This window comes from Nelusetta ayraudi, unplaced genomic scaffold (genome assembly GCF_046127955.1).
Source record: "Nelusetta ayraudi isolate G7.1 ecotype Tasmania unplaced genomic scaffold, CSIRO-AGI_Nayr_v1 ptg000034l, whole genome shotgun sequence".
Taxonomy (NCBI): domain Eukaryota; kingdom Metazoa; phylum Chordata; class Actinopteri; order Tetraodontiformes; family Monacanthidae; genus Nelusetta; species Nelusetta ayraudi.
The window spans coordinates 3,858,827-3,877,871 of record NW_027466084.1 but is presented as its reverse complement, the minus strand read 5'-3'; the positions used below and the strand labels follow the sequence as shown (position 1 = coordinate 3,877,871).

Sequence of the window (19,045 nt, the reverse complement as noted above, 5' to 3'; positions counted from 1 at the left end):
TCTCACGTTCACATTGACAGTGCATCATCAGCATAATAAAACGAGAAACGTTCTGTTGAGATCATATCGTTACATAAAAATTTTAACTTAAAGAAAAAAAACAATAACAACAACAACAACAACCAAAAAAAAAAAACTAGTGCTGGATTTGTTGGATCACGAACCACTGTCTTGTGCTGAAACAAAGACAGAGAGATTAAAAATGAACCACCCAGTTTAACGTGACACGCCTCAGCATCAGCTGTTGGCCTGAAACCTGAAATTCATGTAGCTCATCGGTATGTGCATTGTGCTCTGTCATTGTTTCCCTTGCGGTCACAGTACCGCAGGACTCTCTCTGTGCCATGAGGAAACAGTGTTGTTTTACAACTCTAGCGTGTACTGCCACTTGTGCAAAAACAAACAAGGAAGTCTGTACGGTACTAATAGTCGTAATAAATAAGAACCATATTGATAGAACCACAGTGACAGGTACAGTAAAGACATTCATTATTTCCATCAATCAAAGCTCTACAAGAATGATTATTGTATGCATTTTCGACATTCTCACATTTTTTATGTAATTGAAATTGCAGCCTTCGAGAAAAATTGTACCATTAATCAATTTATCGTTTAAAAGATTTCCTTTCCTCTGACAAAGAACCTCCCCCTTCAGGCGCCTCACGTTGAGAACACGGTTCTTCAGTGTCTTATTTTGACCACAAGATGGCGACTGTTGCACCTGTAGAAGTCCACGATGCACCTCTCCGGTGACTTTAAAAGTCACCGTTGACTGGCCACTGTCCGCTGTCAACGCTGTTGCTTGTCTGCCTCTGGTCCACGCACTGCTTGAGGAGGAGCACGTGATTTGGTTCGTCTCAGGGACACGAGGTGGAGAAAGAGGTGATAGGGAGGCACAGCAAGGAATAGTAGGACGGGTGCAGCGGCTGCACTTGGCCAAGTGACGGTTTGTAGGACCTCCAGTCCGAAGTGGCTCCCGGTTTACAGCACAGAGACACGTCACACCTGCGTAGACAAAGAGACCGCAGCATGAGAGAGACTCTTCCAAAAAACAGTTGTGGAAACACAAGGGGATTCATACACTAGAGTCTATATTTTCGCTTTGGCAGTCTGATTAATTATTGATTTCAATTGTTCTATATTTCCCCTTCTCACTTTCACAACACAGCAACAAGGAGATGAATTAAGATTGTTTTAAAACAAAACAAAATAAGAATGTATAAATAAGGTGCTTTAATATGACTTATAATATAATAAATAAATGATAATAATAATAATATGTGTTTGGATTTCTTCGTCAGGCAGCTTATTTAAAGGTAGGAGGGTCTGCTCTAACCTGGTAGCCCCTCTGTGGAGAGGTTTTGGCTTTAGAGTTAATATGCAATTACATTTAACACCATTGTGCATTGTGGCCAGTCATGAGGCAGAGACTTACAGATCCCCTCCCATTGCAGTAACAAGTCTACTCGGTTTGCTTGAGTGTCTGCATCAGATGATTTTATGATTTTGGTTGGATTGATTAATTGGTTCGATTTACAATTTCTGCTTGAGCAGGCTGTTACTGTGAGCGTCGGCGTGAGTCTGACGTCATTTATTGAATGACGTCATCCATTGCGCCTCCAAAGGGAAGGACAACGTTACTGCGTCTTGCAAGTTAACGAGTAAGCCTTGTCACGTCGTTTGCTTTGTTAAGGTGCTTAAACGTCAACGGGTTGAACCTTTAAGATGAAATAAAACGTTTGATTGCCAAAGAAAAGTAATGTCAGAAGTGGGATTCGAACCCACGCCTCCATTCGGAGACCAGAAGTCCCGTGCACAGGAAGGTTTGCAACCTTGAGTCTGGCGCCTTAGACCGCTCGGCCATCCTGACAATGAGTACTACCGCGTTCGGTTCGCTGTACAACTCTGACCTGAGACAGAGCGAAAAGTTTCTTGGTTTGTTTTGTTTTGTTTTTACGGCGGCCAACCAGGACAAACCCGGCACAACTTCCGAAAACACGGAAACGGTGTGACGCTCGCTCCGAATTGTCGAACTAGAGAGAAATAAAATCGAAAAGAAAGTCTGACGCATCGTAGCGTAACTCCTTGTCGGAGGCAGGTCCGTCATTGTTAGCAGTCCACTTGTGAGCCCTTCAGTTGTCGTTTGTGTTACACTACAGAAATGTAGACATATTTAAGTTTTGAGCGCTGCACGTTTACAAATAGAAAGCGCGTTTGCCCCTGTCGGCCACCGTAGTTTTAGATTTCTATTACGGAGCAAGGATTCATGCGCTTCACGCAGTTGCAAAGCAAGCACAGTAATAATTCAGAATCACTTTGAGGAGTGTATTGGGTACGAAAGAGGATTAGGGCCACAAGAGAGAAAAAATATTACAGGAAGGAGTATTTTGTTGTTTTTTTGATTTCGAGTTTTTAGTTGAAATTTCGTGAAAAAAGTCGACGTATAAGAGACGAAATTTCGTGAATAAAGTAGAAATTTCATGCATTAAGTGGTGAGTAGACTGGATGGATGGGGGATTATTAACCCAGTTACCCACAGTTAAAAGTAACCTGTTGAAAACTGGTGTATCCCACAAGGTTCACCTACTACAGTAATCAGGAAACCGGCGAAAATAAAAAAAAAATAAATAAATAAAAAAGTTTTTCTCTTCTTGTGGCCCTAATCCTCTTCGGTAGTTTGGGCATGACTACCTGACGACACTGTGGATGAACTTCTTCTCATCCTGATCCAGACACACTGCAAAGGTCGTCCCCTCGTCAACGCAGTTCACCTGCACCTGGTCCACCCTGACCTCTGTTATGGAGAAGTGCTGCAGAGGACAAGCCGAGAGAGAACTTGTGTGAAGGTGGGAGAAGCACATCAAAACGCTGTTGTTGTATTTATTTATTTGTTATTGTGGTTTTTATTTATGTACCGTATTTTCCGCACTATAAGGCGCACCTAAGAGCCTTCAATTTTTTCAAAAGCTGACCATGCAGCTTATAATCCGGTGCGCCTTATATATGGATCAATATTGAGCCGCAACAGGTCTCGCAACTACAGTAAGCAGCCGCCGACTCCATTTTCCCCCGTAGAAGAAGTAGTGCGCGGTGCATGCTGGGATATATAAAACAGCGTTTAATTTCCATTCGTGTGTTTGTGTAAAGACCCTGAAATGGCTCCTATTAAGAGACACGCTTACAACGCAGAGTTTAAACTCAAGGCGATCAGTCACGCAGTAGAACACGTGAATAGAGCAGCAGCGAGAGAGTTTAACATTAACGAATCAATGGTGCGGAAGTGGAGGAAGCAAGAGGATGAGCTGCGCCAAGTAAAGAAGACTAAACAGAGTTTCCGCGGGAACAAAGCGAGATGGCTACAGTTAGAGGACAAACTTGAACAGTGGGTTGTTGAACAGAGAGCAGCAAGTAGAAGTGTCAGGACAATCACTATTCGAATGAAGGCAACAGCGCGAGCACGCGAACTTAACATCAATGAATTTAGAGGCGGTCCTTCTTGGTGCTTTCGGTTTATGAAAAGACGTAATCTCTCCATCCGCACACGAACTACTATTTCACAGCAACTGCCAGCTGACTACCAAGAAAAAGAAAAAGATAAACTGTGTCACGAAAATACTTTACCTCGGAGAAAATAATAAAACAGTTGTTTATTCATTTTGGGAGTGGATGGAGTTGTCAGAAAGCTGATTTGTAATCTATTAATAAAGTTTGACTGACCTATCTGACTGTTTTGTTGACATTCCCTTTAGCGCAGCACCATCTAATGGATGCATAACGTAACCCCAGCCTCTACTGTAGCGCCTTATAATGCGGTGCGCCTTATAGTGCGGTGCGCCTTATATATGGAAAAAGTTTTAAAATATGTCATTCATTGAAGGTGCGCCTTATAATGCGGTGCGCCTTATAGTGCGGAAAATACAGTATTTATTTATTTGACGACGACAACGATGCTGCTGCTGATTATTATTATCATCATCATCATTATTATTGTTCTTCGGAGTACAAGGATTAGTCACCTGGTTGTAGCCCTTTTTAGACTTGGAGCACTGCCTCTTCAGGACTTCTGTCATCGACAGCTGCAGACTCTCTATTCCTGAAACCAAACAAACAAGAATGACTCTGAAACTTATCGCTAAACGAGTCAGAGACACCGACCTGGTGTTTTTCACACACCCAGCAGCATAGCTTTCTGGCAGGCTTTGTGAAGGTTTATCGAAGTGCAAACCATGTCTGCCTGGTTCCACTGACTCCGGCGGCTAACGGCCACCTGCAGTGCAGCGACAGGAGACAGAAAGCAGTTAAAAAAAAAAAATCAGTGGTCAACTCTTTCTGTCAAGTAAAGGTCGAAGAGAACATACCTTATTATAGGCTACTCTGAATGTCAAAGGAACCGCCTCTCGTTCCTCCTCAATACCAAACCTTTTACTTGCAGCACCTAAAGAAACATTATACAATTATGTGTCATTATGGGTAATTGAAGGAAAACGATTTGTTAATATTTTAGTACATACACAATCTTATTTTGGAATTGTTGTTAGAGTCGCAGATGTGTCTCACATTGACTTGCAAATTCATTTTAAGTTAAATCCATCAGTGCCGAGAGTGGAAATTCACATGCATCCAGCAGTCCCTGGTGAATTGAATCTGCGTGTTTCAATGCTTTTTTGTAGGCCAAAGTTTGACTCACCCATAGCTTTAACAGCTCTGGTTCCAGCAGTGTGCCCCAACTCTAGAGAATGGAGAAACACTTCCCTTTTTTTCTCACCGCCAGCTAGGGTCAGCTGTGAGGAACAAAAAAAAAAAAAAAAAGAAGCTCTGTTTGGTTTTCAGCTCTATGCAGATGTGCCAAAAAGCCCTATGTGTATTTGTGTACGTGCACACATGGGCGTGTGTCACCTCTGCCTGGTAGAGCTGCATCAGGACCGGCTCATCAGCATGTCTGCAGTAGTACAGCACCAAATCAGTGAGCAGAGGAAGCCGTCCTGCGCTTCCAGAGCCTGGTGAGACATCGTCACTTCCTTTACTGACATCCTTAAAAATAAAAAACAGAAGTGTTTTTTTGTTGTTGTTTTTTTAAGAACAAAAAAAAACAGAAACTGCAAGGACACATTTGGGATAAAACCAAAATATGTATCAACTAGTGTCCCAACATAAACATGCTTTTAATCTTGTTATAAATAAATGTATTAGCACCAATATCTCTGAAGTCAATAGCGTTTCTGAAACCATATTATTATTGTCATGAATGAATTGTGACGCACGAGTCAACAAAAGTCGCAGTTACAGTTTGGAAAGTACCTGACAAAGAACATCAGGAGACAAGCTGAGCAGATTGAGGACGTTCCTCTCGTACCAGGGGTCAATCGCACCCAACATCTGGGCTATGTCAGTTGTACTTGTGCTCTCCTTTATCCCACTGCCATTGGACTCCAGCTGGAATCAACACCAAAGCCAAAAATCAAAGAGTATGTATATAATAACATAATAAAAAAAATAAAAAAATCATGTTTAATTTTTATCACATGAGATGCAGTTTATGGCATTGTTTGATCATTTTAATCATAAGTTGCTATGCACATAAAATAGACCATTTACGTCCTCACTCTATTAGTCAGCTTCCTATTACTTACTGTATGTCATGTGATTTGTTCAACCGACACGGAAAAAATCTCAAAACATGACTTAAAAAAACACAAAAAGATTTCTGTGTTTTTAAACTTTCTTTCGTGTCCATCTGAATAAATACCCACACCACACATTTGTCATTTATAAATTGGATCAGTTTTTTCCACAGTGTGGTATTTATCAACAGGCATCAAGATGGGCGCACATCAGGAACGCACAGATCATATTATAGTTAAAATATTGGCCCATTTTTCACAATCGGTGTTATTTTTGTATTGGGGTTACGTGGGCGAGTGTTTATGACCGGCTGGGGTTAGGGTTAGGCCTAGGCTCCACCCCCTCAGGACCCTGAGTGCAGGAGAAGAGAAAAATGGATCTATGAGTGTATGAAGAAACGGATGTAACTAGTGATGTCCGATATTGACTTTCTCACCGATGTCCGATATCCCAATATTGTCCGAATTCCTAATTTCCAATACCGATATCAACCGATACCGATATATGCGGTCGTGGAATCAACACATTATGGCTAATTTGTATTGTGATGTCCCCGCATGATGCCGTCAGTTACGAACGAGCTATTTTGTGAGCAGCCAGCCACCAACTGAAACCACTCTGCTAAAACACGTCGCTGGCTGTTATGCTTCGATGCGGTTTGATGACATCATCAAGCATAGTGGAGACGAGTAAAGTAAAGTGTTGTTATTTACTATTTAGTAATTAGGTGCAGTAATACCAGGAAAAATCGAGGAATTTATTCTTTGGCATGACTACTCCACTCGGGAAAAATATTTTTCAAAAAGTCATATTTTTGTAATATTTTTTCACGATACCGATATTTTCCGATATTCATTTTTAACGCCTTTATCGGCTGATAATATCGGGAGGCCGATAATATCGGACTTCCCTAGATGTAACCTAGCAAAGCAGACTTGATGGTCTACCCTTTGAAAGACGAATCAGTCAAAAGAGTTTCATTGGCCTGAATACACTATCAAATCTATCAAAGCCATCACTCGCAATCTACACTTCTGGTGTGAGTCAGAAATGTGACAATTTGAGATGTTCCCACCCCAGACACTTTGGATGAACTTCCTGTCTGTCCTTCAGTCAGTGAGGTCGCCCCCACTCCTCCTCCGACGTCTCTGGTCGTCCTCCTCTTGGTGGGAACAAAGTAGAACTGCAGTTTGCATGCCTTGGTCAGTCTGGGATATTTACTCTCCTTCTGTTGCAGGTCGCGGTACGCCCTGGCCAGCCTGCCAGCCTCCCTGTCGCCCCCAAACACCACCACTTTCACCAGGGTGGGCAACTCTGACACACTGTCCTCGTCGCAGCTCAGGATCGGCCTCCTGCGGATGCACATGTGCTTCTTGGGGGGGGAAAGGGGAGGGTACAGGCTGGCCAGGCCTGCTTGCGACTTGGAGTTATTGAGCTGTGCACCAGTTTTGTGCGCGTCTTTGCTCAGATCCCCGCAGTACCCCATACTCTGGACACGACGGCAATTCCTGGGGCTGAGCGGTGTTTTGAACAGCAAGGAGAAGCGCTCGACACCCAGCAGGGATCTGGACTTCTTCTTGGGCTTCTTCCTGGGCTTCGGTTGGCTGTCGAGTCCTTCCTCGCGAAAGTCACTTTCCACGCCAGATGAGCAGGACGGCGTGGAGTCGAAGGACCAGCTGGAGGAGAGGGAGTAGCTGGAATCCCTGGAGGAAGAGGAGGCAGTAGATATGCGGTTCTCTGCTTTCTGTTCCATCATCACTTCGTCTTCCTCGTCCACACTGGTGTCGTTGTTGTCGTCCTCGTCCAGTTCCATCTTCAGAAAGCAGTCCGCAGGCGAGTCGGGGTCGGGCGCCGTTGAAATGACGTCTTTCAAAAAATCTGCCAGAAGGTGAAGAATACAATTTTAAAATGAGGGCTGCGAAATGTCGATGCGGCATTCGGATACAAGTCGGGTAATCACCAAAGTTGTCGTTGTCCCAGGAACATGTCAGACATTTGGGGAAGGGCAGCGCGCCAGTTTCGACAGGCCCTAATGAGAGGAAGTCACATTCAGTCCAAAAAAAGCACTGATGTTTCAGAGCAAATTTCCAGATAAGCATCCTCTTTTTTTTTTTGAATGGGAAATGTTCATTTCCTCCCCTATGCCAATCTAGGCATGCAACGTGATACAACTCCACATGTCCATGGTTTCAGTCAATCCACTTTTGATTGTGAAGCGTTAAATCACATGCAGAGGCGCCTCGAGGCGCTTTGCATGATGCAGTTTAAAAAAAACAAACAAACAACTGATCCCTCCAGAGCAAGCCTGAAGCGACAGTGGCGAGGAGAAACTCCCCAGATGGAAGAAACCTCGAGCAGAGCTTCGGCTCTGGAGGGCAGCCATCTGCTTTGACCAGTTAGGGTGGAAAGGAAAAAACGAAAATAGGCCACAACCTGGCCCCTCCCTACTTGTCTGACCTCATTGTCCGTCACACCCCAAACCGTCCCCTCCGTTCCGCTGACGCAAACCTCCTCTCACCCCTTGGCATAACCAAGTACCGAACCCTGGGGGACCGGGCCTTCAGTGTCTCCACCCCCACCCTCTGGAACCGCCACCCACCAAACACATCCGCAACTACACGGAGCTCAATAACTTCAAGTCTGCCCTCAAAACCCACCTCTTCAGACGACTTCCAACCCACCACACCTCCCAGCCCATATCTGCCCTCTCAACCCTGTCTGCTTTTAACTGATTTTATTCTTGAGTTACATCTATTTTAATCGTTTATTTATTTTTTTATTTATCTTAATCTCTCGAGTTGTTTTATATTGTTATTTTACCTGTAAAGCGACTTTGAGCACCTGTAAAAGCGCTTTATAAATAAAAAACATTATTATTATTATTATTAATGATAGTAGACGGAGAGGAAAGATCTATTCCATGATCTATTCCATGTATCTTGTACGTCTTTATTTCTGTTTTACCAGTATTTGGGCTGTGATCCAGTGGAGCAGAAGCAGCGAGGCCCTCTCTGAGCTTCTCCATGCCGTCCACTAGACTTTGTCTGGCTGTGCTGAGGTCTGCGGTGGAAGCTGCCGTCTCCATGATGTCAGTCACTTCCTTCATGACTGTCTGCAGCTCTTCAGGTTGCTTCGTCTGGGGTCGAAGATGAATGATATTTCATTTACCGTGGGCGATGCGGTAGGCTGAGCAATTTTTATTTATTTTTTAACCATCGAACGTTTTGTGGAGCACCTGCAGGGCAGCGTGTAGAGCTCCCAGGTTGTCTTTCGCACCCAGAGCAGACTGAAAACAGCGGAGGACCAGCTGGATGGTGATGTCCCTGTTTGAATACTGTGAGCTGCGTAACTGCTCAGAGAGACTCTGGACCTCGGGAAGGACGTCCTCATCTGGACTCACTAAGAGCACCATGCTACACACACACACACACACACACACACACACACACACACACACAGAGTTAGTAGTTCCAGGATATTGGGAAATGGTAGGATTGCTCTTTTAGTGGTGTCTTTATGTGCAGTATGTTTAAATAAACTCACATGACTTTGGAACAGTGTTCGTCAGGGAGAACTTCCTGCTCTGCCCTCACCAGTCTTTGAAATGAGATTCCTGAAACCAAAAGGGATTTTTTTTTGTGTGATTGAGGTCAGTGTTTAGGAGTTACTGACTTCACACAGGGCTGTACTCTTACTTTTTTAAGTACTTGCTAGCACTGTACTACACACACACATACACACACACACACGCACGCGCACGCGCGCACACACACACACACACACAGCTCAGTGTCTTTTTCTTTTTTTGTTGTGTTTACAAGCCGGCTGCAAGCGTGTGACTGTGTGCTGTGAGTCAATTCATTTCTCGTTTCCACGATCTACGGAGCGGCCAAAGGTTCAAAAAGCACTGTGTGCGTTAATCGCGCGATAAAAAAATTCTCGCCGATAAAGCGGCGTTGACACCCTTAACATATATTTATATATATATATATATATATATATATATATATATATATATATATATATATATATATATATATATATATATATATATATACATATATATATACATATATATATATATATGTATATACATATATATATATATATATGTATATACATATATATATATATATACATATATATATATATATGTATATATATATATATATATATGTATATATGTATATATATATATATATATATATATATATATATATATACATATATATATACATATATATATATATATGTATATATATATATATATATATATATATGTATATATGTATATATATATATATATATATATATATATATATATATATATATATATATATATATATATATATGTATATATATATACAAGCACTGTCACACTGCTCCCATGTTGTGACACTAACTGAGAGCAGGGATTCTGAGGTGGAGAAAGGAAACCTTGATGAATTGTTGAGGGGACGTAGCAATAACGCTATGTGCAACACAAATGTTACACCACAAGGAATGCACAGTATGAGTACACAAGTATTTGTGTGAAAATATACAGTTGCAAAGATTTAGGTTTGCAAATTACGAGGGTTTATTTTGGTTATACAAATCATGACAGGATTGCCTTCATGATTACGGTGTCAACATCATATCATTTCAGGTGATTTCATCTTATTTATTGATTTTTACTCAACCAGAGAAGTTGAGGGAAACAGCCTGAGAATTTCGAGATGGAAAGTAAAAAATTGTGTTGTGTATTTTTTTTGTTTTGTTGGTGGAGTTATTTGAATTTTGGGGTTTGTGTACGTGCTTTTTGGTGTGATTTTTTTCATGTGAAGCTTTTGGTTAGTTTCCTGTTTTATTTTATTGTTTTCTTTTTTTAAGTTCCCTTTTTGTGAGATTGCCTGGCCTTCAATTCTTCTCACGGCTGCAACCATGGTTTGCACTAATTCTCCTTTCTTCTCTCTGAATTTAAATTTGGATTGTATTCCGCGAAAAGGGCTCCTAACTAGCAGGAAGCGCCAAAGAAAGATTATATTTGTGTTTTTCATTGAAAGGATTTTGATTTGCACGGCCTTGCGAAGGAAGTGTACATTCATTTAAAAGTCTCAACACCTTCACCTGTGACCCACATTAAACCAATGAATTCGTTGGATCTTGTCTATGAGACAAAAATAAATTTCAACAACAAGAGAAAATGTTTTTGTTTTGTCATCTGCGGTCCAGTGTTTTGCAGTGTCTTAAAACACAGCTGGTGAACAGAGTGCTAAGATGACGGCTGCTTCTCACAGCTGCCATTAGGCGAAGACATGGGTTACGTTGCTAGACAAGTTGCTACTTAGCCGCAGGGCTGCATAGCAAAAAAAAAAAGATATTCGCACTCACACCTGCCACCAATTTCTAGTTTTTCATTTCACCTTGAGAAGAAGCCACAGTGCCGCACACTCTGGCTTCCCCAGGCCTTGGGGATCTAACCAATCACCTTCTTACAGTGAGCTGACACTGCACCACCATGTTACCCACAAATAACCTTGTGCAAGTAAATATTTACAGAGACGGACACGTGAAAACTTGATGGTGTGACATTTAGCACAGATGCTAAGCGCCGGCAGGCAGCGTGCATTACATTGCGTTGTGTTAGAAAGATGCTTTAGCCGTACCTGGCGCTCTGAGCTCCTGCTGGATGATGTTCAACAGACGCTTACTGGCAGAGAAGCAAGGCTCGGGCCAGGTCAGGAAACAATGGAACAATAGGAAGGCCTCCTGCAGCACGGCCCCGTCTGCGGCCACATGAGGCGCCTGAAGGTGCAGTAATAAGGATTATTATAGATGTGGAACGCGCTCCGCAGTTGGCGACAGTGTCTAGTACTCACTCTTAAGAGAGCACAAGAGAAGAGGAGAGTGAGGGGAACCACGAGTTCATAGCGGCACTGCTGCAGCACCTGTCCAGACAGGAGAAGGTCCTGTCACTTTTCTGTTGTTTCACTGAGAGTCAGGACAACTATGTCACCTTTTTTTTTTTTTTTTTTTAGATATCAACCTCCTTAGTTTTCTTCAGGATTTTCTGCAGGAGAATGACAAAGTTGTGGGGGTCTCTCCTCACGAGTTCCTCCAAACACCAGCGGTTCATGCATAGGCCAGCTAACAAGCAAACAAAGAAACAACTTGAGGCATGTTTATTATCATGCTTCTGGATTTCACTCTATTTATATGTCAGTATGTAGATAACAGTAAATAATAATCCAACTGCTCATAAGATATAAATACATTTTTTCTCCTTTCTTACTCTGTAAATTTTTTTTTTTTTTAATTTCTTTGAATTGATATCATTTTCCATCCATTTACTGTTGCTGTAGTAATGCAAACTTCCCCAGTGTGCGATTAAGAAGGATGGTCTGTTCTATTCTCTTTTAATTCTTCATATTCAATGCTTCATTAGAAAAGAAACACTCAATGCCAATGCAGTTCTTGGTCACAAGTGTTCCTATCTGTCAACAAAATAAGTTTCTCATGGAAGAGTTTAATTGACGCTTGATCACAAATCAAACATTTTTTAAAAAAAACCATTTATCAACACAAAAATAAATCACTTGTCATTTTTGTCAGATGATAATTCCAGCTGTGGATGAGAGCACTGCATTGTTTCCGCAGTGAGGTGCGAGGTGTGATGTTGGTTCTCACTGTTCCACAGCTGCTTATCGGGAGTGTCAGCGCCGAGATCACAGAGGCAGCGTTCAAGGACGTGCTGGATACGATCCTCGGTGCAGGAGCTCTGCTCCATCTTCTGCGTCCTGTCTCTGTAAGTCACCCGCCACAGCAAAAACAAAAAGTAGCTTCAAAAAACTGCCAACAGGGCCGACACTCTGTCATTGTGTTCCAGTAAAACCGACGAATTGCATTTCTTCTGGGTTCAGAAACCTGTTGCTGCTGTCGCTGATGACTAATAATCATTATTAGAGCAAAGTGTCCAGCACGGATTCAGACGTTTGAAGCAGGAAAGACATATCAACGGAATCTGTGACTTCCAAGAAACTCCACTATATGACAAACCGGAGGTGATCCGCTTGAAAACAGCAGCCACAACTTCCACTTTTCCATTCTTAAATTCAGCTGTTAACACCAAAATCCATCTGACTCAGAGGATGATTGGAACTGAAACTGTCCAAAGGACAACTTCCTATTTAATCACTTTTCAAATCTTTGAAACGAGCTGTGACGAGCCGAGGCAGTAACAGCGTTTTAGTTTAACACAAAAAGGCAGGTTTTTTTTTTTTGCAGGGCATCGCATGATCACCTGTGCCCAGGAGGCCCAAGCACTTTATAACAACGAGTAAACCACACTACAAACAGTGCCTCTAATAGTCGTCAGTTTCATAACTGCCACGTCTTCTGAGCTTTTCAATGTCTCCAGGAGCTCCAGGATGTTGTTGGCTATCACAGCTGAACTGTGCCCAGCTGTGGCAGATTAGTCATTGTCATGCACGATGAATAATGTGCATAATGATACACTCGGAAAAACCAGGGTCACCTGTGTCTGCCAAAACAGGAAAAGCCCTTCCGGGAAGTGTGCAGTATAAATAAGAGCTGATTCTTTGGCTGCCTACTTAAGACTGAGCAAGAGAAAACATTTGATATGAACACATTTAGAGGAGAATGTTCTTTTCTATAGCAGCTCAGCATCGTGATTCATATTCAGGGAGCTCGCTTGTGAATCCACCTCTCATCGTATTGATAATAACTAATTATTAATTAAGTATAAATTAATCATTTTAAAATCTTAAATGATCATCATTGTGATCTATTTTTTCTCAAATTGTTATTTGTACATCTTGAAATTGTGAGATTTCAGATCCATTTATATATATTTAGACCATTTTTTAAAACATTTTTTTTAGGAGTCTATAGTGTGCAGTGGTTCCCCATATTCCACTGCACACTGTGCACAGGTGTCCGTCTGCCCGCATTGTCAAGCGCCGCCATTCAAAGTGTTTGTCTCAAAACAGAACAGCCTGAACTTGAACTTGTTTGTATTGGACCCTGCTTTATTGTAAATGAAAACAATTGGAAGAAAAAGGAATGAAGGGTGACATTACAACACAAGCACACATGCCACTTTACTACACTGTGAGGCTTAATTCTAAGGTTATCGCAGCATCTGAATGATCTACAATAAGAAGCTAAAGCTTGAACTGTAACTCAACAACTAATGAATAAACGACTTTGAACTAAGGGGAAGAGGAAACATGCAGCGCGTAAACCGTAAATGACAATTACATCTGACTTGTGTTGTGTGAGAGGTTTTAATAGAAAACTTACAACGAGAAGGAAGTGACAGCTTTGTCTATAAAACCCCATGTAATGACACACAATAAGTCGCTTGCATTGATATTAGTACACCGCGCGCGCGCGCACAAAAGACGAAGACCAACGTCTTACCTTGACTTGCAGCTGCCACTGTGCTCAGTCATCGCACAAGTCACCAGTCAGACATGCCAGCGGAGGGTCGTCTCGCTCCGACTATGACATCCGGCTGCGTTTTGCTGTGCTTTTCAAAAACCCGACTCACGAGCTGCTAACTCGGCGGAGCATGCGCCGCCAAAAACAGGAACCGAGCCAGTGGGCACATCATGTTTACGCTGAACTTCATGACGCAAGACTCGAAGGGCGTCAGGAGAGTCTCTGTGCGACAGGAGACACCAGCGGCTTTGTTGTTCTGCAAACAGAGCCGTTTGTTTTGTTTTTTGTTTTTTTTTTTTGTTTTTTGAGAAGTGTGTGTTTCTAGGGATGTAACGCCATGGGGAGGAGGGGTGCGCAGAAAAAGCACATTCCTTTACAGTCAGGTGATTAATTGAAGTTTAAATGTTAGTGATATTATTACATCGGTCAGAGGCTAAAACAGGAGTGCTCGAAAACTGAATGTCAAATTCTTGTGCAAGACTAATTTTCTTTTTTTTTTTCTTCTTCTTTTTAAAAAAAAAACAAAAAAAAAACACGTCAACCACTGTGAGAGAATGGCTGTGAGGAGTCTGGAAGAGACGGTTCCTATTTTATTTTGAATTCTGGCTTCGGCTTTGTCTTCCTGTGCGATTGTGTCCCTTACCTTGACGTGTTTCACTTGTGCCTAGTGGCTCCCTCTCCTGTGCTGCTTTACCAAGTAGAGACCCCCCCCCCCCCCACACACACACACACACACCCTCATTAAAAACGTTGGAATCGACTGTTGTGAATCAAGTGTCTTTCATGCGCTAGTGTGTTTACCGAACACACTGGACTCACTGTAAGCAAATCGCTGGCTGTATTGAAACGATACCCCTTCAGGGGGTACAAGGCAGATGACTGTCACACTCCCGTTTTTTTTTCCAAGTGGAAAGGACAAGGACTGCTCATATAAGTGGAGTACCAGTGTATATATAGGGTAGTGAAAAACATCTGCTGTAAAGTACAAAATACAAGGGTCATCACCATTTAGCTTTAGGGAGTTACAGAAAATATAGGCTATTTGTTTTCTTTTTAAATTATATAGGGATACACCTGAATTAAAGATATTCTAAGATTCAAGGATTTTATATTGTTACTATTACATAGTATGTGCTACTGCGGCTCAGGCATTATTATTTTTTGTATTATTTCCATTATATACTGTTCCATATACATTATTATTATGTATATGGAACATAAACAACACGTAAATGGACAGAAATAGAACAAAATGTGACAAAGCATTGAAATGTTGAAATACACGCAACACATTAAATATGAAATAACCGTTATGTCCAGGTCCAGCATTTAGTTTCCTCATACATTGCCCACATCTATTCCACATGAAATGATGCGTCCTCTTGAAGTTTTTCTCCTTGAATTCCACTAGGTGGCGCAAAAAGATAAAAAGTGACGTTTGAGGCTGTAAATTTCATTTCCCTGGCGACGTTTCTGCTGCTTTCCTGCTTTTTTTTCCCTTTTCGGTTATAGACTTACAAATCTCTAGTTCAACATGGATTGTTTTTTGGCTTTTCTTTGAACAAAGTATACATTATAACTTATTAAATATGTTGGAGTGTTATGAGAACCAACAAAGTTGCAGTGGCAGAGCTCAAAAACATGCACATAAACACAGACTCGTTTACCCATAGCGATCAAAAAAATTGTCCAAAAACGCGTTATCACACTGTCTCCTTTAAAAAAAAAAAAAAAAAAAAAAAAAAAAGGCTAAAGACAATTGCCTATTTTCACCGAAATTGTTGTAGTTTTATTTACAAAGATAAATTGCGTTTTTCTTTTTCTTTTTTTTTTTTAATTTTTTACAAATAAATCAAATTTGCCTATTTATTTTATTTATTTATCAATTTTTACCGAAACATATTCATTATTATTATTATTATTATTATTATTATTATTATTATTATTATTATTATTATTATTATTATTATTATTATTTTACTGTTTCGAATAAAGCAGATTTATTTTCAACTGGACGGCTTTGCCCAGGAAGAACAAATAACCAATTCACGAATTTGTCTTGGGACCAAGAAAAATAATGCAGATGTGCGGCTGCTTTCTCTTGCATATCGAAATGCGCGTTCATGGAGTTCGGAGACGGGTTTTAATGACGGTGGGTGGAGGGGCCGATGCGAAGGAGAGAGAAGAGAGGGAGAAAGAAGGTAGAGAGAGAGAGAGAAAGAAGGGAGAAGTCACGCAGACCGCAGACAGACCTCAGACCAGCCCACTTCACCTTCACCTTCAGGTCCACGGCATCCGCGCCTAGAGCCCGCGGACAACCACTGACCGCGGGTCGGCGTGTACGCGGCGCGTTTCCTCAGTACCGGCAGCCGCCGACAGGGACCGAGTGCGGAGAGAGGGAACCGAGCCCGTCGCCAGTCGGCTCAGTCCCGCACAACCACAGACATCACTGATCGAGCAGGGACGGGAAACACAAGGAGGGCAAAGAGACTGACTGGGAAAGGAGCGACGGAGACGCAGAAGGCGAAAGCTTCTTTTCTTCTTCTTTTCCCCTTGGCCTTCCTTTTCTTTTTCATGGACATAGAAGAAGAGAGGAGCGCGTGTCCGGGCGGGATAATTGGCACGCGTGGCTAATTTCCAGCGTTTTCTATTATTGGATCCAGCAGCGGCGCTTCCTCCGCGAGCCCCCTTTATAACAGAGGAGCTAGCGGAATGTAATGCTAGCGAGCTAGCGAGTGTTAGCTGGCTAATTAGCTCGTCAGGCATCCCAAGAGTCAAGACGTGTGCTCTTTATTCAAATAGGTCAGCGTTTGGCGTGGGCTTAACCTTTTTTTTTTGGAGCGAGAGAGAAAGAGAGAGGGGAAAACTGTACTCGCGTGTTTTGGTTCTTAATCCCGGGTGTAAGTTCAAGATGTCCAGCCTTTGACGAGCTAACGCCAGGTTAGACAATAAACTGTTACAGTGAGCCAATATCGAGGGACGTTCCCTCAGATTTTTGGGAGGAAAAAGCCTCAGGTCTCATTGTGAACGTCGAGCCGTGGATAGAGCAGAGAATCAGAAGGGAAAAGAGGGAGAAGGACTTTTTTTTCCTGGCTGCTCACTGTCTGCCGTCCAATGTTAATGTCGACCGACGTTGCATCCATAATGCTGCCCGTTAGTCGGGGAATAATGGACCTGGAAAGGGATATCGATACGACAGCCGGACCTCTAGCGAACGCCGCCGTCGGGGGCCAAGCAGCAGCAGCGGCAGCAGCAGCGGCAGCGGCGGCGGCGGCAGCTGCAGCAGCAGCTGTCCGGGGCATGAAGCGAGGAGACCCGGAGCCCGATGCACAGACCGCCGCTGCCCTGAGCGACCTGGCCGGGGCGGAGTGCAAGAGACCACGAATAGACGGGACCGGGAGCGTCGTCGGGGAGATCGGACAGGTAAGAAAGGCGGTTTGTTATAACATCAAGCTGTCAAATATCGTACGATTGTCCAAGTTATTGCATGGAGGAGAATTGCAAAGATCAAGAAGGCCCCCCCCCCCCCCCCGCTCCCTTCTCCCCTTTTCTTCTCTTTCTTCCTCACTAAATCTTTTGTTCCAAGCCGTCAGCAGGGGTGATGATAATATTTTGATAGCCGCCCCCTCCTCCATCTCATCCTCCTCCTCCTCCTCTCTCTCTCTCTCTCTCTCTCTCTCTCTCTCTCTCTCTCTCTCTGTCTCTCTCTCTCTCTCTCTCTAATCAACAACACGGTCATGCAACATTGCAGCATTGCCGGTCTTTAAATTTAATCACACGAAACGATGCGATTCGGTGGGAGCGCTCGATGTGTGGCTGTAGCTTTTTGCACAGCGACGGGCGGCATGACGGAGTCAGACAAAGGTAACATGATACAGGCTCCATTGCCATGACAGACAGACAGACAGACAGACAGACAGACAGCGGCAAAGCACAAAAAAAGATCAGTGCTCCTCAGCGCTGACTTGTGCAGAGGGACCTGGCGCTCATTCCACTGGAATACAGATTATTACCCCCCCCCCCCTCCCATTACTAGAGATTAATCGTCTTTGTAAATGATTTCCAGTGAGTCATCACATTCAACTCTCATCACATTCAACTGATACACACGGCATGTGCCATTAGTAGCACCCCCCCCAACCTCCACACACACACACACACACACACACACACACACACACACACACACCCCGCGCCTCCCCAGTTGCCGCTAGGTGTTGGAAGAGAGGGGGAGAGAGGGATTGGGGGAGGGGTCACCACAGTGAAAGACAAAGAGCGCAGGCGTTTTGGTGGCGATGGCTGGAGGAGCGGAGCGGAGCGGTGGAGGGGACCCTCCTCTCCAACGCAGGTCTTCCCCGCGCGGGGGGGTTCATGACTCGCACGCTGAGACAGCAGAGCGTCAGCCAATCATTTCCTGCCCCTGAAGGACTAATCAGTGCATATTACTGTAAACCAAGCGGGGCCGCAAGAGCCGCTCTCTCTCTCTCTCTCTCTCTCTCTCTCTCTCTCTCTCTCTCTCCCCCCTATGCCCTCCTCAGATTCATCACACACACACACACACACACACACACACCCGCACGTCACACTGTCGTGGACAAACCAACACCGAACCACTTCGAAATAAGTAAGGAGGTATTTTTCCATTGCCGGGCAGCGAGGGTGCAGATGGACGTTATTCAAGGTCCACTGCAGGTTATCAAAATCTGGTAAAAGTCTCACGCTCGCTTTGTGTGCGTGACCTGTTAAACAACAATAGGCCTGGAGCCATGCCTTCAAGGGCGAGTCCGTGTGATGATATCGCACCGTTTCGAATCCACCGTCAGCGAGAGACGGCGTGGAAGCCGCGACGCTTGGTCCACAACTTTGGCCGCAGACCCTTCGGGCCCCCCCGAGGCTGCGCTCGGCTCGGCTCGGCTCGGCTCGGCTCGGCTCTGCGCTCGGCTCTCGGCTCGCCTCCGTCCACGTCGTGCCTGTGGCT

At 43.4% G+C, this 19,045-nt stretch overlaps 2 protein-coding genes and 1 non-coding gene across 6 annotated transcripts in view; 1 reads left to right on the top strand and 2 right to left on the bottom strand.

Annotated features, from left to right (window-relative positions):
• Positions 1-61: 61 nt before the first annotated feature.
• LOC142892425 (phosphoinositide 3-kinase regulatory subunit 5-like) lies at positions 62-14,328 on the bottom strand. The gene is made up of 18 exons (XM_076032606.1): positions 14,047-14,328; positions 12,292-12,407; positions 11,651-11,751; positions 11,484-11,552; positions 11,271-11,409; positions 9,166-9,235; positions 8,858-9,035; positions 8,587-8,758; positions 7,583-7,651; positions 6,698-7,500; positions 5,299-5,433; positions 4,897-5,031; positions 4,688-4,781; positions 4,359-4,435; positions 4,174-4,267; positions 4,017-4,093; positions 2,692-2,810; positions 62-1,005 (listed from the first exon to the last, which is right to left on the bottom strand). The coding sequence occupies exons 1-18, from the start codon at positions 14,076-14,078 to the stop codon at positions 858-860; spliced, it is 2,628 nt and encodes an 875-aa protein (XP_075888721.1). The 5' UTR covers positions 14,079-14,328; the 3' UTR covers positions 62-857.
• trnal-caa (transfer RNA leucine (anticodon CAA)) lies at positions 1,761-1,870 on the bottom strand. Its single transcript has 2 exons — positions 1,833-1,870; positions 1,761-1,806 (listed from the first exon to the last, which is right to left on the bottom strand). It is a non-coding gene; the product is annotated as a tRNA-Leu (tRNA).
• A 1,985-nt stretch (positions 14,329-16,313) lies between the features above and the next one.
• The window catches only part of LOC142892430 (RNA binding protein fox-1 homolog 2-like), a 54,839-nt gene continuing 52,107 nt past the window's right edge, over positions 16,314-19,045 (top strand). For 3 of the 4 annotated variants that reach the window (XR_012927421.1, XM_076032615.1, XM_076032614.1), the window contains exon 1: positions 16,314-17,490. Coding sequence is in view for 3 of the 4 variants with exons in the window: in XM_076032615.1 (XP_075888730.1) it covers positions 17,182-17,490 (309 nt within the window). In the remaining variant the exon portion in view is untranslated. The remainder of the gene's footprint in view (positions 17,491-19,045) is intronic. The other variant, XM_076032613.1, reaches the window with a different exon arrangement.